Raw genomic sequence first — 25726 nt, forward strand, 5'->3', positions numbered from 1 at the left:
AGGCTTGTTATGATGAGGCCCTCACAGTGTAGACAGTCTCAGTCGAGAGCCCCTTGGGATGAAGCCCTCTAATTAAAACTCCTGAAACCTCCCCTTCCCAGGATTGCATGTGTGACAAGGTGGACAAGTCCAAATATGAATCGGGTCTGGAGAGCTGCAGGGTATCCTTTATATTTTGGATTAATATGTGCTTTTGATAGAAGGGCTTTTGTAAACAGAATGGAAAACCATTTCTGCTCAGCTCTTTTCTTACTCTGTCTGCAAGTGTGTAGTTTGTTTTGTTTTGCATTTTAGTACTAAGCCAAGACTTTCCAATAGAACTATAGTCAAGTATTTCTTTTTCCAATTCTATAGACTGGAAGAGATGTAGGAAATTTCTAAAGCACAGTATTTCCCTGGTGGGCTGATGGACTTGGGATTTTGTAGTATGGCCTCGGCGGCTTGCAGTGGATGCTCCCAATGAGGTTGGCTAGAGGTTTGCTGAAGCAGTGTGAGAGGTATAGTGTGGTGCTGGGCTGCTCACAGCCAGTGTTGTACCTCTTTATCTTCTCTGGTCAAGTCCTCAGAATCCATAGGGCTCTGCTGAGTTGGTGTGGCCCATAAGCAACATGAAGGAATAGAGAGAACACAGATCTCTGGATTGCCACTGGTTTATCTCCAGTGTCCCTCCTACGTTCAGTACTGGTCAGCTCTGGCTAGAGTCAGTAAATGGTTCTCATGCTTGGCTATGGATAAGGACCACCTAGGAGGGCTTGCTAAAAATGCATATTCTTGGTTTCCATCCTCCATTAACACAGAATTTGGAGGATGTGGGGTGGGGTGCAAGAATCCGAATTTAACTGGTAGTAGAAGTGAGATCATGAAAAGAGAGGGTAACTCCAAACCACTGTCCCTTGTCCACGCTTGTCTTGTTTTAACAAAGATGTAGGAATCACCCAAGAAAGATGATCAGGTTGATGGGAGAGCTGACCTAAGTGCCACTTCAGTAACTACTATCACTGCTTCAACACTAAATATACTTGATTTGCACTGAAACCTTCTGAGTTTTAGAATACTTTTTGCAGATGGGGAGCATTTAGTGCAGTGGTTCTCCTCCATTTTTATATCTGATCACAAAGCATTTGAAGTTCCTCTGTGACATCAAAGGAAGAATAGGGGACTTATGGAAAATCTTCCATTTTGTTCTAACAAATGCAAATGATTTGTAGTAGAAAACACGATGCCAGAGAATGCTGTAATTAAGTGTAATCTAAACCTCATGCCAGTGGCTGGTTCCCATTAACTGGTCATATGGACAGTCAGGAGGTCAGGGTTAATTGGGATGGATCACATATAAGGAGTCAGCTTTGTGTGATACATGTGTCACAGTGGACTTGCCCTGCTACTAAGGGTTGTCACCTATATGGAGCCCAAGGGATTCACACTTGGGACCCACCTATAAATATAAATATAAGTAATAAAGGAAAATATATCTAAAATGAATTTACATGTTGCTTGTGTTTCTTTATCCTCTTTGTTTTTTTGTTTCAAATTTTTCTGAGTTAATGCTACCAAGGATTTCTCTTTAATATTTAAATAATATTTCCTTTAAAATGTAACTAGGAAGCATATTTTAGAAAATAGAGCAAAGAAGTAATTCATAATTTTGCCATCCCTTTTTGAGCATTCCAAGTCTCTTCATTTGCAGACATATCTTACATATTTGTGATCATTGTGTCTACAATTTTCATCTAATATTGTGTCATTTCATGTGTTCATTTCATGTATTGATATATCTTCAAAATTATAATTATTAGTGACTGAGTGGGTGGATTCTCCTTCATTATTTTTTTGTTCTTAGATAATTTACTTGCCCCCAGTTATTTACTAACCTAACTTCTTCTTTGATAATATATATAAAATATTTGAAATGTTTGAAGTACTTCTAAAATATTTGAAATATTTTTACCATACAAAAAATTATAGAGAATAGTCCCAGAAATACCCATGTAAACACATGGACTTAATAAAGGTTCTAATGTTATTTCTGACTGTGGAATGGATTAGGTAACATCAGGTTAAAAGTCTGGACTTCCAAGAGTGGCTGCCACTGCAGAAACTGGCACGCTAAATTTAATCAGCTCTGTTTCCCCGACATAGGTTTTATGATGGGCGACAGCCAGTGTTGGCGATCACAGATCCGGACATGATCAAAACAGTACTAGTGAAAGAATGCTATTCTGTCTTCACAAACCGGCGGGTAGGCATGGATTTATTTTAAATTTACATAGTTATTTATAAAACTTTTATTTCAAAATAATAATGGATTTACTGGAAATTGTCCCAGGAGGTGTCATGTCATGTGGCCTTCAAGCTGTTTTCTCTAAGATAATATCTTGCTTAACTATATAGGACAGTATCAAAGCAGAATTTGTCATTGGTTCTAGCCACAGAGCTTATTCAGATTCCAGCAGTTTTATGTTTACCCATTTGTGTGTGTGTGTGTGTGTGTGTGTGTGTGTTGCTGTCTGAACATTTATCTTACTTGTAGATTAGTGTATCTACCACCACAATCACGTTACAGAGCTGTTCCATCACCAAAAATCTCCCTCTTACTATTCTTTTGTAGGCACGGTGTGTAGCTTGTCTATTCATTGTATCAGGGTCTTCAGCAGAGCAAACATTATTTTTTATTTTCATAAGGCCAGTTTATTCATTTTTTCCTTTTATGGGTTATGACTTTGGCATCAAGTTTGAAAACTCTTCACCTAGCCCTAAGTTGCAAAGATTTTCTCCAAGTATTTAGTTTTATGTTTTACATATAAGTATATAGTTTTGTATAGTTTTGTGTTTTACATTTAAGTCTGTGATCTGTTTTGTGTTAATTTTAGTGTTAATTGTGAGGTGTGAAATTTAGGTCAAAGATCTTTGTTTTTGGCCCATGAATGTCTAATGGCTCCAGCACCAGTGTGAAAAGGCTGTACTTCCTCCACTGAATTGCTTTTGTACCAATATCAAAATTCAGTGGTGCCTCTGTGTGTGTGTGTGTGTGTGTGTGTGTGTGTGTGTGTGTGTGTGTCTCATTCCCAGTTCTGTTCTTTGATCCTTGTATCTACCCCTGCACCGGTGCCAGGCTATCTTGATTACTGTAGCCATATAGTACCTCTAAACATATGTCCAGTGATTCCTCCCATTTTATTTTTGTTAGAATTGTGTTAGTTATTCCAGTGCCTTTGCCTTACAGTACAAATTTATAACCAGCTTATCTATGTTTATATAATATTTTCCAAGGCTTTGTAAGACATGATTTAATCCTATCAATCAATTTGTGGAAAATCTGTATCTTTACCTCGTCATGTCTCTCAATGTATGAACACAGTATGTGTTTATTTAGGTTTTCTCTTATTCTTTTCACCAACATTTTGCCCTCTGCATAGAGATCTCATACACGTTTTGTTAAATGTGCACCTAAAGTATTTTGCCTTCTTTGAGTGTTTATAATTGTTGTTGTGTTTTTAATGGGTTTTGACATATTCTTGTTATTATATAGAAATGTGATTGGTTTTTGTGTTGATTTTGTTTCCTACAACCTAGCTTAGTTCATTTATTTGATGCAGTGGTCTTTTTTTCCTAAAGTTTATTTATTTTGAGAGAGATAGAGAGAATCCCAAGCAGGCTCTGCAATCTCAGCCCAGAGCCCAATGTGGGGCTCCAGTTCATGAACTGTGAGATCATGACCTGAGCCAAAATCCAGATCTGGACACTTAACCAACTGAACTGCCCAGGTACCTTGAGGGCTCTTTTTTTTATATTCCTCAATATTTTCTACATTGACAATTATGTCACTTGAAATAAGGACACTCTGATGTTTATTTTTCCAATCTGTATGCCTTTTATTTCGTTTTGTCTTATTGCATTAGCTAGGATTTCTACTACAATGTTGAATAAGAGTGGTGAGAGTGAACATTTTTGCCTTGTTCCTGATGTTAGGAGGAAATATTCAGTCTTTTGCCACCTAAAAATTCAGATATATATATTTACAATGAAACTGTATATGTTTGTGATGTTTTGATTTATGTATTATTATGAAATGAGTATGACAAGTGAATTAATGTAACTATCACCACCCAGAGTTATTTTGTGTGTGTGTTAAGAACATGTAAGATGTATTTTTTTTAAGCAAATTTCAGGTATACAGTACAATGTTAATAATTATAATCACCATGCAGTATATTCAGTCTCTAGAACTTAGTCATCTTATAACCAAAAGTTTACATTGTTTGATTAGTATCTGTCCCTTGCCCTCTGACCCAGCCTCTGATAATTATCACCTACCCACTATACTGAGCTTGACTTTATTTTTCTAAATTCCACTTATAAGTGGGATCATGAGATACCTGTCCTTCTGTGTCTAGTTTTGTTCCTTTAGTATCTTGCCCATGCTGTCCAGATTCATCCATCCTGTTGGAAATGGCAGGATTTCCTTCCTTTTTAAGGCTAAGTAGTATTCCATTTTCTTTATCCATTCATCTGTCCATTTACACTTAAAGTAATTTTTTTTTTTACTTAAAGTAATTATTGATAGGTTAGGATTTACTGTTGTCATTTCAGCAGTCCAGATGTTTCATAGATCATTGTTCCTTTCTCCTGTCTTCCTTTGTGATTTTATGTTGCTTTTTTTTTTTTTTACTAGTGGTATGCTTCTATTTTTCCTCTTTATCTTTTCTGTATCTACTCTAGGTTTTTGCTTACAAAAAACATCTACTCTAGGAGGCCTACATAAAACATCTTATAGATACAGCAGTCTATTTTAAGCTAATATGAACTGAACTTTGTTCACATTAAAAACTCAATGTTTTTACTCCTCCACCACCAATTTTATGTTTTTGATGTCACAATTTACATATTTTTATATTGTGTATTTAACAAATTAACAAATTATTATTTTAATTATTTGTCTTTTAACCTTTCACTAGAGTTATAAGTGATTTGGCTATCACCAGTACAATATCACTGTGTTCTGAATTTGACTATATATTTACATTTACCAGTGAGGTTTTAGACTTTCATGTGATTTCATGTTACTAGTAAGTGTCCTTTTTTTTTCAGCTTGAAGAACTCCCTTTAGTCTTTCTTATAATGCAGATTTAGTGGTGATGAATTCTTTCCACTTTTGATTCTCTGGAAATATCCTTATCTCTCATTTCTTTTTTTTAAGTTTATTTTAATTTATTTTGAGAGAGAGAGAGTAAGCAGGAGAGGGGCAGAGAGGGGTAGAGAGAGAATCTGAAGCAGGCTCCATGCTAACAGTGCAAAGCCTGATGCTAGGCTCGATCGCACTAATCGTGAGATTGTGACCTGAGCCAAAATCAAGACACTTAACCAACAGATCCACCCAGGCACCCCAAATTCTCTCTCTTCAGAAGGTCTTCTTTTCTGGGTAAGTATTCTTGGTTGGTATTTTTTTTCAACACTTTGAATAAATCACCCACTAACTTCTGGCTCTCAAGATTTCTGCTGAGGAATCAGCTGATAGCCTCATGGATGTCCCCTTGTATGTGATGAGCTCCGTTTCTCCTGATTCTTTCAAGATTTTTTTAGTTTTTAATTTCTGACAGTTTTATTATAATGTGCCTTGGTGAAGTCTATTTTGGATTCAATCTTATAGGGGAATTTTATGCTTCATGTCTTAAGATCTCCATATATTTCCCCAGGTTTGGGAAGTTTTCAGCCATTGTTTCTTTAAAAAAAATTTTTTTTAAAACATTTATTCATTTTTGAGAGACAGAGAGAGACAGCACGAGCAGGGAAGGGGCAGAGAGAGTGAGACACAGAATCTAAAGGAGGCTCTAGACTCTGAGCTGTCAGCACAGAGCCCAACGCAGGGCTTGAACCCACGAACTGCGAGACCATGACCTGAGAGAAGTTGGATGCTCAACCGACTGAGCAATCCAGGCGCCCCTAGCCATTGTTTAAGTAAGCATTCTTCCCACTTTTTCCTTCTACCACTGAGTCTTCCATATGTGAATATTGTTTCACTTGATGGTGTCCTATAAGTCCTGTAGGCTTTTTTTCTCCAGTTATTTTCTTATCTTCTTCTTCTTCTTTTTTTTTTTTTTTACCCTGCTCTGACTGGATAATTTAAACTAATCCAGGAGGGCATAGTTGATTAGGCAACTGGTGGCCATGTTAGCCACTGCATGTCATTGGCAGCAAGAGCAGTGGAGGGTTCTTTGTGGCTGCACAGCTCTTGGGGTCTTCAGTAACACCACCAGATCCAGTGCCAGGAGATTGGAGCAAGCAGAATGTTGGCCAGAATTGGAGCTATGCATATGCTCATCTATGGAAGCTGAGAGCAGGCACATGCTCAAAACTGGGCTGGGACCACTGGTAGGGACCATGGCCAACTGTGGGTACAGAGGTAGCTTTGAGTGCCTGGGCTGTCTTTGGGCACTCAGGTGGCTTCAGGGGCTAGCTACTTGTTCATGCACAGCAGTCGGGGCTCATGACTGGAGTTCACACAGGCTGTGTAGTTTTACAGCTTCAGGGTTTAGCTCTGGTCTCAAGTGGTAGTGCATTCCAGTGACAGGAGTCAGGCCTGGCTCAGACACCTGAGAAACAGCTGGGGCCTGGGCTGCTTTGTACATATGCCCAGTCACAGAGGCCAGGGCTGGCTGCTGGTGCAGATTCCAGGCTCAGGGTGTTGGTGGTGACACTGGCTGAGGCAACTCAAGTGAGGGAAGATGGGGCAGAGCAGGACTCAGGGAGCTGGAACATACCAATGTGAAAACCTGTAGGACTCTCAGAAGCAAAATCTTTTGAAGGTGCACAGTGCTGTGCCAGCTGCTTGTTCCTTAGCAGCTAAGGTTTGCAGGGTCTTCTGCAGAGCAGGACACAGAGAACCATGGTTATTCATGCCACTTAGCTGATACTGGTAGTCCTGCCCTTTTTTGTTCCTAACTGTCTCTAGATGTGTCAGCTGTGTCAGTCTCCAGGAAGTTTGAAACCAAAGTGGGTCTCTTGTGCCATGCCCTGAAAGACTGGCGCCAGTGATCCCTTACCCTTCTGTCTGCTACCCAGCAGGGGCCCCTCTCAGTCTGAGGAGTGTCTTCCTGGTGCTGAGCAGTGCTGGCCTGGGGCCTGGGGTGATGCAGGCAGAATGAAGCTATTCTCCCTACTCTTCCTGTGCAGTTATTCTCAGGAGTTTTGCTCTATGGTGAGGTTGAAGCTTCTTAAATGGACTCCAAAGCTCTTAGGCCTATTTTTGTTTGTGGATAGCTGTCTAATTCTTGTTCTTTGTGGGGTGACAGAGGCTGGCATGACCCATTCCATCATCTTGGTGATGTCATATCAGTCTAACATCATTGAGGTGATGTTAGCTGTGGGGTTTTTTAGATGCTCTTTATTAAGTTGAGGAAGATTTCCTCTGTCCCTAGTTTGTGAGTTTTAAATGTGACTGGGTATTGGAGATATCTATATTAAAACAAAATATAGTTTTGGAAGATGGAAGAAAGATTTGAGCTGTTTGGCTTGATAGACCAGTCCCTACTGAGAAATAGAATTCTCTCACTCTTTTTCCTTCTGTCCCTTTATGGAAATACAGGGGGAATAGTTTTCCATGTACCTGCATTATTTCTTCAGAATATCAGATAGATTCCTAATCTTTTTTTTTAAGTTTATTTACTTATTTTGAGAAAGAGACAGAGAGAGAAAGTGAGAGAGCTTGAGCGAGCGTGGGGGAGGGGCAGAGAGATGGAGAGAGAATCTCAAGCAGACTCTGTGCTGACAGCAAGTATCCTGACATGGCACTTGATCCCACAAACTGTGAGATCATGACCTGGACCAAAATCAAGAGTCAGATGCTTAACTGACTGAGCCACTCAGACACCCCAGATTCCTAATATTTTTAGTGTTAACTATACTGTTTTTTTTTTTAAATCACCATATCAAGACATCTGTTTTTGAGTTGCTCCTGCTACAGATATATGTGAAGACAGAACTGGTCTGAGACAGCATACAGTTTGCCAGGGCTCTCTGGCTATCTCTACCAATCCATTTCTACTCTGCACAATTTAGGAGAAGCACTAGTGTTAATCTTGTGTATGCCCCTGGAGGAGTAGTTTCCCTACCAGATTTCCCCAACTGCATTTACTTCAAAAAGAAGATTGGAATAGAAGATTGGAAAGAAGTCTGGAAAGCATATCAGGTGGCTGGACGTCTCCTTCAGCCTTGCAGGAAGCTAGGCATTTGGGATAAATATTTATTGAGCATCTGGCATAGGGCCTGCTACTAATTAGATAGGCAGTAAATATTTGTTGAATAATTTCTGCCCGCTTAACAAATTTTCCACATCCCTTGAAAGACCTTCAAAACTTATATAAGGCAAAATGTCTTTTGCTTTGACGCTAGAGTCTTGGTCCAGTGGGATTTATGAAAAGTGCCATCTCTCTGTCTGAAGATGAACAATGGAAGAGAATACGAACATTGCTGTCTCCAACCTTCACCAGTGGAAAACTCAAGGAGGTAAGAAAGGGAGGACTTTCAATTAGGAAGTTAAGGAATGCACCTGGGCACAGATAGAAACTAAGACCATAGTCCATCTCTTAGGGGTAGTCTGCTGAATTTGGGCTTTTTAAAAGGGGTATTTTATTTTCATGTCCTAGAAGAGACATAATAAGATATGTTATTTAAAAAAATGACTGCTTAAAAAACACGACAAAAAACATTGTTCCATGTTTGTGAAAGCCATATCATTCTAGGACTTGATTTTCTGATTTAACTTCAGGCAGTATTGTATTTGTGTGTAGATGTTCCCCATCGTTGGCCAGTATGGAGATGTGTTGGTGAGGAACCTGAGGAAGGAGGCAGAGAAAGGCAAGCCCGTCACCTTGAAAGAGTAAGTAGAGCTGCACCTGCTGGGCTTCTGGCTCTGTCATGACACTTTCCAGCTGCTGACACAGAGCCAAACTCCCACTGTTGAGTTAGTCCAGCGAACAAACAGAAGTAGGCATGTGGTGCTACAAGTCCAGTGGGCCACCCAAGAAGAGGTAGCACCCCTCAAAAGGCAGGGAGGTCAGGAGAGAGAGGGTCTTCTTTTGTGTATGTGAGGCGGGATTAAGTTATCTGCTTGATTGTCCCCTTGGATATTCTGGAAGACAAAAATAACATTGTTTGAAAAGAAGAAACATAATTTGATGAATCATTGTACGTAGAGAGTATGGAATGGTGGGAGGAGAAGGCACTTTGTACATATTGGTGGGCAGTGGGTGGGACAGGGAAGTTATCATGTGGAACTTAGAACAACTTAAAGCCCTTCCTGATTTTGTTGAGGATATTAGCAAAACATTAAATATTAACTTTATGACCACTTGTCCTTCCTTCAATAACAAAGGAGAGAAGGCCCTGCACATGTTAGGGTAATATATATATATATATATATATATATTTTTTTTTTTTTTTTTTTTTTTTGCCTAAACTGTGATATTTTTAAATTATGCAGGATGACCAGATGTACACTGGCACTGCCCTAGGAAAACTAGTGGAATATGATCACTTATCTATGACATCCCATAAATCAATATTGGAGTGATCTGGTATATATTTTTTGACCAGGAACATTCTTAGTTCTTATATTTTCCAGATATGAGTGTGTCCTCAGGGAAAGCTCTGATCACTGGAGTTGAGGAAGAGAGGGTCTTTCAGGAGCCTTAGCAGGGGTGTAGAGAAGAAGGGATGACATTCCTGGCAGCACAGATTGTGGTGTTGTTCTGTAATGTGCTGAAGAAGAATCAGCTCTGAGCATAGATACTGTGGTGAGAGAAGGTCCAGATCAGTTTCACCCTTCTTGACTCCCCTAGGAAGGGTTAATATTCCACCATTTACTCTGCCCAGACACAGTGCTAATCCGGCTTCTATTGTCCATGCTCGAAACACACTACTGTAATTTGCCTGACTCTGGGTTGGAGCTCATGACTGAGCTCATGGAGCTAAGAGGTGTGTCTGACTTGCCATAGTATCACCATCTTAGCACAGGGCCAGCTGCATCACTGACACCTCATGACCACTTCATGAGTGAGAGTGATCATATATAGACTCTTTAGATGATCCAGCAGGTGGTTCTGAAAGTGTGGCTCTTGTCTTGCCTGGGCATCAGAATCTACATGTACTTCCTCCTGTCTGTGTTGGATAAGGATGGTAAAGAGTTGCTGATTTTACGTATCCATGCCTTTCTTTCTCTACTCAGCATCTTGGGGGCCTACAGCATGGATGTGATTACTAGCACATCGTTTGGAGTGAACATTGATTCCCTCAACAACCCACGAGATCCCTTTGTGGAAAATACCAAGAAGCTCTTAAAATTTTCGTTTCTGGATCCATTTTTCTTCTCATTATGTACGTACACTACTATTTTTGCTTTTTCTCTTCCCTTTTTTCTTTCCTTCTTCTCCTCCTTCATCCCTCACGTTCTCCCTTCCTACCATTCTACAACAATTTTATTGATATATAACTTCATTTAAAATATAATTCAATTGTTTTTATGGCTTGAGTTTCGTTGATAAAGGAATAGATAAAGAAAATGTGGTATGTATATTCAACAGCATCTTATTGAACCATAAAATGAAGGGAAATTCTGTACTGGACAACGTGGATGAATCCTGAAGGCTTTACGATAAGTGAAAAGAGTCAGAGAAAGATAAATACTGTATGATCTTAATACATGTAGAATCAAAAAACAACAACCAAGAACCAAAATCATACAAAGATGAGATCAGATTTGTGGTTACTAGAGGTAGGGGTGAAGGGGTAGGAATTGAATGAAGGTGATCAAAGGTACAAACATTCAGTTATAAGGGAGATAAGTACTTGACTGGTAATTTACAACATGATGACTATAGTTAACACTGCTGTATGATGTATTTGTAAATTGCTAAGAGAGTTGATTCTAGAAGTTCTCATCATAATGGAAAAATTTTTGGTTTTTTTAACTATATGAGATGATGGTTGTCAGCTAATTGCATTGTGATCATTTCTTTATATGTTTGTCAAGGAATTACGCAGTACACCTTAACTTATACAGTAGCTTAGATCTATTATAACTCAATGAAACTGAAAAAAAGCGTTTTGGAACATTCAAAGATTCATGCAGCTTTTACTGCAGTCAGTGGTTAGAATATCATCCACTCGAATCCTGTAGTTTTTTAGTATCACATCCCACTTTCCTTAACCCTACACCACCATGAATCTACTTTCTATCTTAATTGATTTGCCTTTTCTGGACTCTATACAGATAGAATAATAGAATATGTGAATTTTGTGGCTGGCTTCTTTCATTAGTATAATGTTTTCAAAGTTTATTCTTGTTATAGTGTGCATAATTACTTCCTTTCTTTTTATGGCAGAATAATATTCCATTGTATGGACATACTGCATTTTGTTTTTCCTCCCATCATTTGATGGACATTTGGGATGTTTACAACTCTTGGGTATTGTGAATAGTGCTGCTGTGAATATTCGTATAAGTTTTTGTTTAGATACCTGTTTTGAACCTTTTTTTTTTAGTTACTCAGGGGTGGAATTGCTAAGGTATGTAGTAACTTGTTATATGCTAAGGTATAATAAGTGTGCTTAACTTAATAAGGAACTGCCAAACTGTTTTCCACAATAGCTACACCATTTACATTCCCACCAGAAGGTATGAAGGTTCCAGTTTCTGACCATCCTTGCCAACATGTGGTTTACACTTGTCTACTGTTTTGATGATGGTCACCTTAATGGATGTGAAAGGGTATCTTATTGTGGTTTTGTTTTGCACTTCTCTAATGGCTAGGCTAGTGAGGTTGAATAACTTTTTATATGCTTGTTGGCTGTTTCGTAACTTCTTTAGATAAATGTGTATTCAAATTTTTGCGCATTTATAGTTCAGTTTTTTGTCTTTTTGTTATTGAGTTATAAGAATTCTCTGTATCTTTTAGATACAAATTCCTTATCTGATACATGATTTGCAAATTTGTCTCTCATTCTGTAGGTGTTTTTTAACTTTCTTCAAAGTATTTTTCTGTAAGCATAAAATGTTTAATTTTGATGATGTACAATTTATGTATTTTTCCTTTTATTTCTCTGCTTTTGGTGTCATATCTTAGAATTCCCTGGGAAATCTGAGAGCATGAAGATTAATCCCTTGATTTTCTTCTAAGAGTTATAAAGTTTTAGCTTTTAGGTTTGGGTCTTTGATCCATTTTGAATTTCTTTTATATGTGGTATAAGTTAGGAGTCCTACTTCTTTTTTTTTTTTTTTTTTTTTTTTTTTTTTGGCATGTGACCATCCTCTCTTGTCCCAGCATCATTTATTGAGAAGACTTTTTTTTCTCCACTGAGTGGTCTTGGAAACTTTGTCAAAATCAGTTGACCATAAACACATGGGTATAATTTTGGACTCTAAATTCAATTCCATCGACCTTTATGTCTGTCCTTATGCCTGTACCACATTGCCTTGATCATTATGGCTTCATGGTAAGTTTTGAAACTGGAAGTCTGACTTCTACAACTTTATTCTTTTTTTTTTTTTTTTGAGATTGTTTTGGCTATTCTGGGTCCCTTACAATTCTATATAAAATTTAAGTTTAGCATGTCATTTTCTACAAAGAAGCTAGCTAGGACTCTAATAGGGAATGCATTCATCTGCATTTCAGGAGTATTGCCGTCTTGACAATATTAAGTTCTAATCCATGATCATTGGATGTTTTTCTATTTACATAGATCTTCTTTAATTTATTTCAATTAATATTTGTGGTTTTCAGAGTATAGTTTTGCTCTTCTTTTGTTAAATCTATTCCTAAGTATTCTGTTCTTCTCAATGTTGTTGTAAATGGAGTTATATTCATAATTTTGGTTTTAGATTTTTTATTGCAGTGTATTGAAACATAATTGACTTTGTATGTTGATCTTGTATCCTGAAACCCTGCTAAGCTGGTTTACTAGGTCCAATAGATTTTAATTCATTCCTTCAGATTTTCTATGTACAGTGCCATGTTATCTGATAATAAAGATGCTTTTACTTCTTTATTCCCTCAATGAATAGAGTTTCTTTATTTTTGTTTGTTTGTTTTGCCTACCTTTTCTGTCTAGAACTTCTAGTACATTGTTGAATAGAAGTGGCAATAGAGACAGCCTTGTTTTGTTTAATCTTAGGGGAAAGTGTTCAGTCTATTTCTATTAAGTATGGTGTTAGCTGTGAGTTTTTGTAGATGCCCTTTATCAGATTGAGAATATTCGTTTCCTAGTTTGTTGAGTGTTTTTGTTGCAAAAAGGTATTGGACAAAAGTATTGTCAAATACTTTTTCTGCATGTATTGAGATGGCCGTATGGTTTTTTAGAAAAATTGTTATTGTTATGCTGTATTATATAACCTTGCATTGCTGGATAAGCTCCTCCTGGTTATGGTGTATCCTTCTTTTGATAATGTTGCTGGATTCAGTTTGCTAGTATTTTGGTGAGGATGTGTGCATCCATGTCATGAGATACGTTGGTCTGTGTTTTCTTGTTCTTTGCTATCTTTGTCTGGTTTTAGTATCAGGGTAATACTGGCCTCATAGAATGAGTTTGGAAGTGTATCTACCTCTTCTATATTTTGGAAGAATTTGTGCAAAATTGGTGTTGATTCTACTTTAAATATTTGCTAGAACTCACCTGTGAAATCATCTGGAGCTCAGCTTCTTTTTGTGGGTAGTTTCTTCACTACCAGCTCAATCTTTTTGTCTTTCAGATTGCCTAATTTTTTAATGTCACTTTCTTTTTTTTAATTTTAAAAAAATGTTTATTTTTGAGACAGAGAGAGACAGAGCATGAGCAGGGAAGGGGCAGAGAGAGAGGGAGACACAGAATCTGAAGCAGGCTCCAGGCTCTGAGCTGTCAGTACAGAATCTGACATGGAGCTCACGGACTGTGAGATCATGACCTGAGCCAAAGTCACACGCTTAAACGACTGAGCCACCCAGGCGCCCCAGTGTCAATTTCTAGTTTGTGTTTTTCTAGGAATTTTTTCATTTCATCTAAGTTTTCTAATTTATTGGCATACAGTTGTCCATGGGATTCCTTTTTAGTCTTTTTTATTTCTGTAATGTCAGTAGTAATCTCTCCTTTCATTTCTGATGATAGTAATTTGAATCTTCTCTCCTTTTTGTTTTGTCAGTCTAGCTAAATGAATGACCAAGCATTCTTAGAATGAATCAGCTTTGTTTCATTGATTTTTATGTTGTTTTTATTCCCTAGTTTGTAAGTTTCTTTTTTTTTTTAACGTTTATTTATTTTTGAGACAGAGAGAGACAGAGCATGAACAGGGAGGGGTAGAGAGAGAGGGAGACACAGAATCCAAAACAGGCTCCAGGCTCTGAGCTGTCAGCACAGAGCCTGACGCAGGGCTCGAACTCATGGACCGTGAGATCATGACCTGAGCCGAAGTTGGACGCTTAAGCGACCGAGCCACCCAGGGGCCCCATCTAGTTCGTAAGTTTCTGCTCTTGTCTCTATTGTTTGCTTCCTTCGGCTTGCTTTGGGTTTAGTTTCCTCTTGTTTTTTCAGCATGTGTTTGACAGAAAGCTGGGTCCTTGATTTGAGATCTTTGTTCCTTTTAAATGTAGACATTTAAAGCAATAAAATTCTTCCTTGTCTGGCACAAAAACAGACACATAGACCAGTGGAATAGAATAGAAACCCCAGAACTAGACCCACAAACGTATGGCCAACTCATCTTTGACAAAGCAGGAAAGAATATCCAATGGAAAAGAGACAGTCTCTTTAACAAATGGTGCTGGGAGAACTGGACAGCAACATGCAGAAGAATGAAACTAGACCACTTTCTCACACCATTTACAAAAATAAACTCAAAATGGATAAAGGACCTGAATGTGAGACAGGAAACCATCAAAACCCTAGAGGAGAAAGCAGGAAAAGACCTCTCTGACATCAGCTGCAGCAATTTCTTACTTGACACATCCCCAAAGGCAAGGGAATTAAAAGCAAAAATGAACTACTGGGACCTTATGAAGATAAAAAGCTTCTGCACAGCAAAGGAAACAACCAACAAAACTAAAAGGCAACCAACGGAATGGGAAAAGATATTTGCAAATGACATATCGGACAAAGGGCTAGTATCCAAAATCTATAAAGAGCTCACCAAACTCCACACCCGAAAAACAAATAACCCAGTGAAGAAATGGGCAGAAAACATGAATAGATATTTCTCTAAAGAAGACATCCAGATGGCCAACAAACACATGGCAAGATGCTCAACATCACTCCTCATCAGGGAAATACAAATCAAAACCACACTCAGATATCACCTCACGCCAGTCAGAGTGGCCAAAATGAACAAATCAGGAGACTATAGATGCTGGAGAGGATGTGGGGAAACGGGAACCCTCTTGCACTGTTGGTGGGAATGCAAATTGGTGCAGCCACTCTGGAAAACAGTGTGGAGGTTCCTCAGAAAATTAAAAATAGACATACCCTATGACCCAGCAGTAGCACTGCTAGGAATTTACCCAAGGGATACAGGAGTACTGATGCATAGGGGCCCTTGTACCCCAATGTTTATAGCAGCACTCTCAACAATAGCCAAATTATGGAAAGAGCCTAAATGTCCATCAACTGATGAATGGATAAAGAAATTGTGGTTTATATACACAATGGAGTACTACGTGGCAATGAGAAAGAATGAAATATGGCCCTTTGTAGCAACATGGAGAGTGTGATGCTAAGTGAAATAAGCCATACAGAGAAAGACAGATACCATATGTTTTCACTCTTATGTGGGTCCCGAGAAACTTAACAGAAACCCATGGGGGAGGGGAAGGAAAAAAAAAAAGAGGTTAGAGTGGAAGAGAGCCAAAGCATAAGAGACTCTTAAAAACTGAAAACAAACTGAGGGTTGGTGGGGGGTGGGAGGGAGGGGAGGGAGGGTGATGGGTATTGAGGAGGGCAGCTTTTGGGATGAGCACTGGGTGTTGTATGGAAACCAATTTGACAATAAATTTCATATATTGAAAAAAAAAAGAGAGATACTCTAAAAAAAATTAAAAAAAAAATTCTTCCTGGTCACTGCTTTTGCTACATCCCGTGAGTTTTGGTATGTCATGTGTTCATTTGTATGAGTTTCCACGTGATTCCCAATTACCCTTTGATTGCTTTTTTGAACCATTGTTTATATAGGAGTGGAATGTTTAATTACCACATATTTGTGAGTTTCCCAGTATTCTTTGTGCTCTTGATTTCTAACTATATTCCTTTGTGTTTGAAGGGCATCCTGTGTATTATTTGCATCCTGACGACAATTTCTAACAAAGCATGACTTTTTGCCTTTTAAAAAATGTTTATTTTGAGAAAGAGAGAGGGAGAGTGTGAGCAGGGGGAGGGGCAAAGAGAGAGGAGAGAAAGAATCACAAGCAGGCTACATGCTGTCAGCACAGAGGCTGATGTAGGGCTCGATCTCACAAACCTCAAGATTATGAGCTGAGCAGAAATCAAGAGTGGGTCTCTTAACCAACTGAGTCACCCAGGTGCCCCTTAAATAGCATGATTAATTAGAGTAGCATATTATGATCTTATTTATCCAAAGAGACTCTACTCCAAAAATAAAAGCTAAGATATCCGGGAATGCAATTCTGTTGCTTTGGTCACTGCAAAGAGGTGGAAGCGGACACTGATCTCACTGCTGTAGTGGTGACCCCTATGTGTGACTTGCCCTGGCTCAGCCGTTGTTTTAAAATTTCCAGTAAAGGTCATAAAGTTAATGACTCCTCGTGTCTTTTACTCCTCTGATTGGAAGAGCAAATTATAATTGTCCCAGGTAAATTTTGCATTTTCACTGTGCTTTCCATTGTTTTTTTTCCTTACAGTACTCTTCCCATTCCTTAACCCAGTTTTTGAACTATTAAATATCTGGCTGTTTCCAAAAAGTGTCATTAATTTTTTCACAAAATCTGTAAAAAGGATGAAGGAAAGTCGCCTCAAAGATAAACAAAAGGTAAATCCAGTGGTGGTTACATGTGGGTGTTCGCTTTTGATCTTTTATTGGGTTGTGTACATGTCATGTGTACACTTCTTTTTTTTAAATTTAAATTCAAGTTCGTTAACATACAGTGTAGTCTTGGCTTCAGGAGTAAAACCCCATGATTCATCTCTTATGGTAGACAGAGAACTGTAGAGTTTAGAGCAGGAGAGTTCTAACATTTCAGGGAGAATGAAGAAGGTGGAGGTTAGGGAAGGAGAGAAGAAAATGAGTCAGGGAATATTTAAAATTTAATAATAAGCATGGCAACTGGTATGTCACTGCACAAAATTTGGTGAGAGAAAAACTACCACTTTCCTTCATTAAATTGTGAAAGGGTAAAAAGTATTATGTAAAATCATTTTCCTGGTAGTATAATTTCTAAGATCTTATATGGACAAATAATCCTTTCAATTCCAAGCCTCTTATTTTACACCTTCTCCAATGGAAGATCCTATCAAGTACAGGGTGAAGTATAGTCTTTGTTAAACTTGAGGCTGCCATTTTCGGGAGTGGGCAGGAGTCTTCACTGGACACTCAGGCTGCAGGCTGGCTAAGCCAGTTTTGCCTTCATGAAGCTTGGTGGCCAGAAAAGAATGTGTGCTGGGTACTCCAAGATGTCAGTGAAGATTGTGCAGAGTTCTGAGAGGGTGGGGCACTGGAAGATGCTGACACAGAAGCTCTCCATGGAGTTTGCAGAGGTCAGGGGATTGATCTATGTGACCATTCAATAAGAATTAAGGCCATTGGTGCCTGGGTGGTTCAGTCGGTTAAGTGTCCGATTTCGGCTCAGGTCATGATCTCGCAGTTTGTGAGTTTGAGCCCCACATTGGGCTCTGTGCTGACAGCTCAGAGCCTGGAGCCTGCCTCGGCCTGGAGCCTGTGTCTCCTTCTCTCTCTGCCCCTCCCCCACTTGTGCTCTGTCTCTATCAAAAATAAATAAATGTAAAAAAAAAAAAATTAAGGCCAGAGTTAAAAAGGACTGGCATCAGGGACTTTCTCCTGAGCAAGCAGGCATGACAGGAGAGGGAGCAGGCAATTCTTTGTCCAGGAAGCTGTGGTCAAAAGCCAGAAAAGCTGAAGGCAAGAACCAAAAAGCAGTGGGACACAATAGCTGGATTCCTTTCAGGGAAGCATCCTGTTCTCCAAGTTTGTAGCTGGATGTTTTTGTTTAGTGATGACTCTGAGAAAACTAGTGAGACCTTTGTGCATAAAGGGGCCATATTCTTAGGAAAGAAGTTAAGTCCTGCACCCCTGACTTAATTCTGACTTCACAAGTGACTTTTTGTCATTGCAATTTCTCTTTCTGCTTTCAGCACCGAGTGGATTTGCTTCAGCTGATGATTAACTCCCAGAATTCCAAAGAAACGGACACCCATAAAGGTAAGCAAGGAGAGCTTCAGAGGGCCAGCAATGGGGTGGATCAGAGACATGGGGTGGTTCTGAGATGTGGAGGAAGGTTTCCAATGGATGGAATTTCTTCAAATTGGAGAATGACACATGCTCAGATACAAATGGTAGCCAGGAACACTTCCCAGAAGCCCTCAGATCATTGAAGAGCAATGATAGACAAAGTAGTCAGTAGTCTGCCACAGGGGAGCTTGTTTCCAATGTGAATCCTCTGGCCTACTCCAGACCCACTGAATCAGAACCTCTGTCTGGAAATTCATATCAAGGCTTCATCACACCAGGAATCACATGGCCCCATTGTTGGTGACCTTCACTTGGGACACCTGGTTAAAGTTGTGTTCACTGGCTTAATCTATGGTAAAGTTTTTTTTTAAAATATTTATTTATTTTTGGAGAGTACATGTAGGGGAGAGACAGAGAAAGGGGGACAGAAGATCTCAAGCAGGATCCATGCTGACAGTCTGACAGTGTAGAGCCTGACATGGGCCTCGAACCCACAAACCGTGAGTTCATGACCTGAGCTGAAGTCGGACACTCAACTGACTGAGCCACCCAGGTGCCCCAATCTACTGTAAACTTTTATTTTTCCCTTTGTAATTAATAAGCAACTGGTGCAGGATGCCTTTGCAGTTGTATAAGTACTGCATTTCTCTTTAGACATTCACCTACTACTTTTATCATCCATGAATGGTATTTGACTAAAACCATTATTACTATGGTGGTTGCAAAATGATGAATTTCTAATTCTACCATTTCTTCCACATTTTGAGGAAAGTCCATTGTTAGGGTGAGATTTCCATTCTCTCTCATTAATTAATTTATTTGTATATGTCAGTATGATCTCTTTTATTACTATCTTAGTCCCTGATATCATTCTTTAGTTATATCTTCAATTCTCTCAGATTTGCCCTCTGGAAGCACTTTCAAGTGGGCTCCTTTCCCTTTTCTTTTTTCTTTCTTCTTTTTTAATATTTTTAATACACTTTTATCACAGTTTTAGGTTCACTAAAATTGAGTGAAAGACACAGATTTCTCATATTCCCTCTGCCCTACTTACAGACAGCACTCCCCATTATCAAAATCCCTCACCATGTGGTACATTTGTTACAATAATTTTACCTACATTGACACATTATTACCATTCAAAAATTCATAATTTACATTACAGTTCACTCTTGGTGTTGTCCATTCTGTGGGTTTTGACACACACACGTGTGTGTGTGTGTGTGTGTGTGTGTGTGTGTGTGTATAATATATATAATATATAATTTTATATATGTGTATATAATATATATTATATATATACACACACACATATATCCACCATTACAGTAAGTAGAGTATTCTTTATCCCTTTCCCATATTATTTTTTTGAGCATTTCCTAGCATTCTGGTGTGAGACATTCCAGGCTTCTCTTCTGTTTCCTCTGATGAGTCTTGGAATCAGCCATTTCTCCAAGAATCTCTGTTTTCTTTTAGTGAGAATGGTATTTAGAAATCAAAATCTGGGCTCTAGGAGTGTTCATTGTTACTAGGGTTTCTTTGCTTCTATTTTCTCTCAGTAGACCAAATAAAAACATCAAATATATTCATATAGGAGTGATAAACATAAATATTTCTATATCCACAGCCAATGATTATGCTGTGTCTAAAAGAAAAAGGGAGCCTTGGTTTATAGTTGTATCTATGACTGAAATAGTCCCATCATAGTTAATTTCAGGATATCTATGGTTTGACAACCATCTCACAGAATTTTTGAGTATTTAACAGTTGATTCTAGAGAAAAAGGAAGGATCACACTACTAAAATATATCTATACTGTGTCCATATCCTATCCTATCCTATCCTATCCTATCCTATCCTATCCTATCCTATCCTATCCTGTTTTATGGTATTCTATTCTATCTATCTAGTTCTACTTTCTGTGATGATGGAAATATTCTACATACTCCTGGTTCAGTATAGAACCACTATGCACAGGTGGTTATTGAGCATTTGACATGTGGCTAGTGTCACTAAAGAACTGAATCTTATATTGTATTTAATCTAGTTATTTAAAATTTAAGTATAAATAGCCACATTGGGTAAGTGTCTACCACAGCTCTAAAGATTATCATGGGGTTCATAATAATCAAAGGAAAGAATATGATAGTTGAATTTATCCACAGCAGCATCACAGAAGGTATGACTTGGAAATCAGAACTCTGTAGACCTTTTTTACACTCATTTTGTATTGTTCTTAGTTGTGAATTATGTGTTTGTGGCAGGTACCATGCCAATTTCAGTGCTCTAAGTATCTAATGGTCCTAATTCAGTTCTAATCAAAGTGATTAAAGCTTGACTATACTGAGTTCCTTCCAGGAGAAAATAAAAAGTTGGGTTATGATTCAGAGTGGGACCATTCTCTAAGGAAGGTGACATTCAGGCCATGATTGCATAAGCATTGCTAATTCCACTCACTATATTCTTTTTTTTAAATATAATTTTATTGTCAAGTTGGTTTCCATACAACACCCAGTGCTCATTCCAACAAGTGCCCCCTTTAATGCCCATCACCCACTTTCCCCTCTCCCCCACCCCCATCAGCTCTCAGTTTGTTCTCTGTATTTAAGAGTCTTTTATGGTTTGCCTCCCTCCCTGTCTGTTTGTAACTTTTTCCCTCCCTTCCCTTCCCCCATGCTCTTAAATTTCTCAAGTTCCACATATGAGTGAAAACATATGGTATTTGTCCTTCTCTGACTGACTTATTTCACTTAGCATAACACCCTCCAGTTCCATTCATGTTGCTGCAAATGGCCATATTTCATTCTTTCTCATTTCCAAGTAGTATTCCATTGTATATATAAACCACATCTTTTTTATCCATCCATCAGTTGATGGACATTTAGGTTCTTAACATAATTTGGCTATTGTTGAAGGTGCTGCTATAAACATTGGGGTACAAGGGCCCCTATGCATCAGTACTCCTGTATCCCTTGGATAAATTCCTAGCAATGCTATTGCTGGGTCATAGGATAGTTCTATTTTTAATTTTTTGAGGAACCTCCACACTGTTTTCCAGAGTGGCTGCACCAACATTCTTCTCAAAGCTAGAACAAACAATCCTAAAATTTGTATGGAAACACTTACTGTATTCTGTTTGTCTATATGTCATGCTGGCCAATGTCCTTCTATTGATCATTGTTTCTCTGCTGTTTTAATGTGGTTGATTAGACTAGCATCAGACACAACTCTTCTAGCTTTTTGTCTGTGTTATAGTTTCTGTACATATCTGAGATCATCCATTGGAAGAGTTGTGCCCCAGGTCTTCTATTAGCTGAGACTTCTCAAGGGTATAATCCATGCTTCTCAAACTAGATTGTGCACACAAATCACCACATCTCATGAAGCTCATATTTTGATTCGATAGCTCTAGGTGAAGTTTGAGATTCTGCATTTTTAATAAGCTCCCAGATGTTGCTGATCCATGAACCACACATTGAGGACCAAGAGTTTATCTGTAGCCCAACATTATTTTCTTCTTTCCTGCAAGTATGTTTAGATGAAAGATCATTTAATTTTCCTTACAATTAAGCCTCAGCATTAATTAAACTGTCAAAAAATTTAAGCTTATTTTAGCTGAAAGAATTTACATTTTCCTGGGGGAGAGCACCATCCCATATTACTTAGGCCTGGCATACTCTTAGGATTTTCTAACGGACAGACTGATAACACAGTGTATGTTAGACAGAAATGCCATCTCCTGAAATTACCCATCTGTGGTGGTGGGGAGGGTGGCATAACCAGAAACAGATGGCTAAGAATAGTATAGACTTTGGGAATAACCAGATCAAGACAACTTTTGCCTCTTTCTCACTGTGGAAGATTGAAATCAGAGTGAAACCACTCTGAGTTTGATTCCAAATTGCTTTTATATTTTTCTCCTGAGGGATTTAGGAGTTTCAAATAGATTTCTCATTATCTAAGCTATGATGTTTTACTTACCTGCTTTAACTAAAATGTCTCTCTTCTCCTTTTAGCTCTGTCTGATCTGGAGCTCGTGGCCCAATCTGTTATCTTTATTTTTGCTGGCTATGAGCCCACCAGCACTTCTCTTTCCTTCCTTGTGTATGAATTGGCCACTCATCCTGATGTCCAGCAGAAACTGCAGGAGGAGATTGATGCAACTTTCCCTAACAAGGTGAGTGATTCATACTGGCCAAGGGGGTCAGGATATGCTCGCTTATGCCTCAGTAACATATTAACTCTCAAATCTAGTGGGTTTTCATAACAAAGGTTTACTTGTAACTCATATTTGCATGTCCAGCATGGGTATTAGTGGAGGATGAGTCTCTGCTCCATATAGTTACCTGGGGATACAGAGCAAAGAGGCTCCACTTATACCTGCATTATCTGGACCTTGGGGGCTTCATGTTGGCTGGGGAACAAGGAGATAGAGTGTTGCTCACTTGCTTTTCAGATGTTTGGCCCCAAACTCACATGCATCTCCTTAGTTCACAGCCCATTTTCAAAGTGGTTTCCCCTAAATTCACATAGGCTGGGAAATATGGGGGTCTACATGGATATTGGATAAGTAGTGAGTGTCTCTACCATCCACCCTCTGAAGGGTCAACTCTAAATATCTCTATGTAACAAGGCAGGAAGCTGAGCTACAGAGAGACAACATAACTTTCTTACACTATCACATAGCTAGTGTGAAGAAGCCAGGCTATGAGCCAGGGTGCCTGGATCCTGGTTGAACAATTAACTTCTCCAATGTTGGCTCTTAAATACAATACCAAGCAATAGGCACATATTGCCCATGCTGTCTCAGATCTCTTCCAAAACTGGAATTCCTGTTTATGAAGACACCTGGCCTCTGGGGCTGGAGCGGTTTATTTGACAAACAGTGAAACCCCGAAGGGACAACTAGCAGACCCTTCCCACAACAGGAGGTGGGGCTGAGAGTAAGGTTCTGATCCCCTTAACAACTTTCCCTAGAACTGAAATTGTGTGCTGCAGGTGGAAGGATTTTAAGCCCTACTTAGGGGATTGACCCAGCAGTCAGCCCTAGTCATTACTATTGCATACACATGGTAGGGGGCGATTGAGCAGGTCATGGGATATGGTAGACATTAAGATGTTCATATGCCATTTACTAAAATACATGCTTCTCAGGGGTTCCTAACAATTCAGTAATAGTGCATAGACTGAGCTGAACATTGATTCCAAATCTCAATTTATCAAAATCTGTTTCTTTCCTTCTAGGCACCTCCCACTTATGATGCTCTTGTACAGATGGAGTATCTTGACATGGTGTTGAATGAAACCCTCAGATTATACCCAATCGCTGGTAGACTTGAGAGGGTCTGTAAGAGAGATGTGGAAATCAGTGGTGTGTTCATTCCCAAAGGGACAGTGGTGATGGTGCCAACCTTTACTCTTCACCGGGACCTGGATCTCTGGCCAGAGCCTGAGGAGTTCCATCCTGAAAGGTAGAGGGAACCCTGGAAAAGGGAACACACCCTTATATGGGAAGATATTCTGATATTTCTTTGTATAGAGAACAAATATATGGTTGTACAGTTATTTATTTGCACATCTTTTTATTTGTAGGAGTATTTTTCTAATTACAAAATAATTGTCAAAATTTTACAAACTGCATTAAATGTGTCATTTGCTTTGGGTAGTATACACATTTTAACAATGTTTGTTCTTCCAACCCATGAGCATGAAATGCTTTTCCATTTATTACATCCTCTTCAATATCTCTCATAAATCTTTTATAGTTTTTAGAGTACAGAGCTTTTACCTCTTAGATTTATTCCTAGGTATTTTATTATTTTTGGTGCAATTGTAAATAGGATCAATGACTTGATTTCTTTTTCTGATGTCTCGTTATTAGTGCATAGAAATGCAACAGATTTCTGCACTTTGATTTTATATCCTGAGACTTTGGTGAATTCATGTATTAGTTATAGCAATATTTTGGTGGAGTCCTTTGTGTTTTCTACATAGAGTATTATGTCATCTGTGGTAGTGAAAGTTTGACTTCTTCATTGCTGATTTGGATGATATTTATTTATTTATTTATTTGGTCTGATTTGCTGTGGCTAAGACTTTCAGTGCTATGTTAAATAGTAATGGTGAGAGTGGGCATCCTTGTCTTGTTCCTGAACATAGGTGAAAGGCTCTCAGCTTCTCCCCATTGAGGATGATATTAGCTGTGGGTCTTTTGTACATGGTCTTTCTTTTTAAATTTTTTTTTAACCTTTATTTATTTTTTTTTGAGACCAAGGGAGACAGAGCATGAACGGGGGAGGGTCAGAGAGAGAGGGAGACACAGCATCCGAAACAGGCTCCAGGCTCTGAGCTGTCGGCATAGAGCCTGACGCGGGCTCAAACTCACAGACTATGAGATCACGACCTGAGCTGAAGTCGGATGCTCAACCGACTGAGCCACCCAGGTGTCCCTGTACATGGTCTTTATGATGTTGCAGTATGTGCCATCTGTCTCTACTTTGTTGAGGGTTTTTATAAGAATAAATGCTGTATTTTGCCAAATGCTTTCTTTTCATCTGTTGACAGGCTCATATGGTTCTTATCTTTCTTTTATTGATGTAGTGTATCATGTTGATTGATTTGCAAATATTGAACCACCCCTGCAGCCCAGGAGTAAATCCCATTTGATCATGGTGAATAGTTATTTTAATGTACTGTTGAATTCTATTTGCTGGTATCTTGTTGAGATTTTTTTTCTTTTTTTAATTTAATTTTTATTTTTTAAAATTTACATCCAAATTAGTTAGCATATAGTGAAACAATGATTTTAGGAGTAGATTCCTTAATGCCCCTTATCATTTAGCCCATCCCCCTCCCACAACCCCTCCAGTAACCCTCAGTATGTTTTCCATATTTATGAGTCTCTTCTGTTTTGTCCCCCTCCCTGTTTTTATGTTATTTTTGTTTCCCTGCCCTTATGTTCATCTGTTTTGTCTCTTAAAGTCCTCATATGAGTGAAGTCATATGATATTTGTCTTTCTCTGACTGACTGATTTCACTTAGCATGATACCCTCCAGTTCCATCCACGTAGTTGCAAATGGCAAGATTTCGTTCTTTTTGATTGCTGAGTAATACTCCATTGTGTATATATACCACATCTTCTTTATCCATTCATCCATCAGTGGACATTTGGGCTCCTTCCATACTTTGGCTATTGTTGATAGTGCTGCTCTCCCATTCTGTCGGTTGCCTTTTAGTTTTGCTGATTGTTTCCTTCACTGTGCAGAAGCTTTTTATTTTGATGAGGTCCC

At 38.7% G+C, this 25726-nt stretch overlaps 1 protein-coding gene across 8 annotated transcripts in view; it reads left to right on the forward strand.

Moving 5' to 3' along the window:
• CYP3A131 (cytochrome P450 3A12) overlaps positions 1 to 25726 on the forward strand; it is a 109972-nt gene that overhangs the window by 60021 nt on the left and 24225 nt on the right. For 7 of the 8 annotated variants that reach the window (XM_042971975.1, XM_042971972.1, XM_042971970.1 and 4 more), the window contains 8 exons: positions 2140 to 2239; positions 8389 to 8502; positions 8787 to 8875; positions 10223 to 10371; positions 16872 to 16999; positions 18340 to 18406; positions 22453 to 22613; positions 23681 to 23907. In XM_042971975.1, the coding sequence (XP_042827909.1) occupies positions 2140 to 2239; positions 8389 to 8502; positions 8787 to 8875; positions 10223 to 10371; positions 16872 to 16999; positions 18340 to 18406; positions 22453 to 22613; positions 23681 to 23907 (1035 nt within the window). The remainder of the gene's footprint in view (positions 1 to 2139; positions 2240 to 8388; positions 8503 to 8786; positions 8876 to 10222; positions 10372 to 16871; positions 17000 to 18339; positions 18407 to 22452; positions 22614 to 23680; positions 23908 to 25726) is intronic. The other variant, XM_042971974.1, reaches the window with a different exon arrangement.

Source organism: Panthera tigris, chromosome E3 (genome assembly GCF_018350195.1).
Source record: "Panthera tigris isolate Pti1 chromosome E3, P.tigris_Pti1_mat1.1, whole genome shotgun sequence".
In the NCBI taxonomy this organism is placed as follows: Eukaryota; Metazoa; Chordata; class Mammalia; order Carnivora; family Felidae; genus Panthera; species Panthera tigris.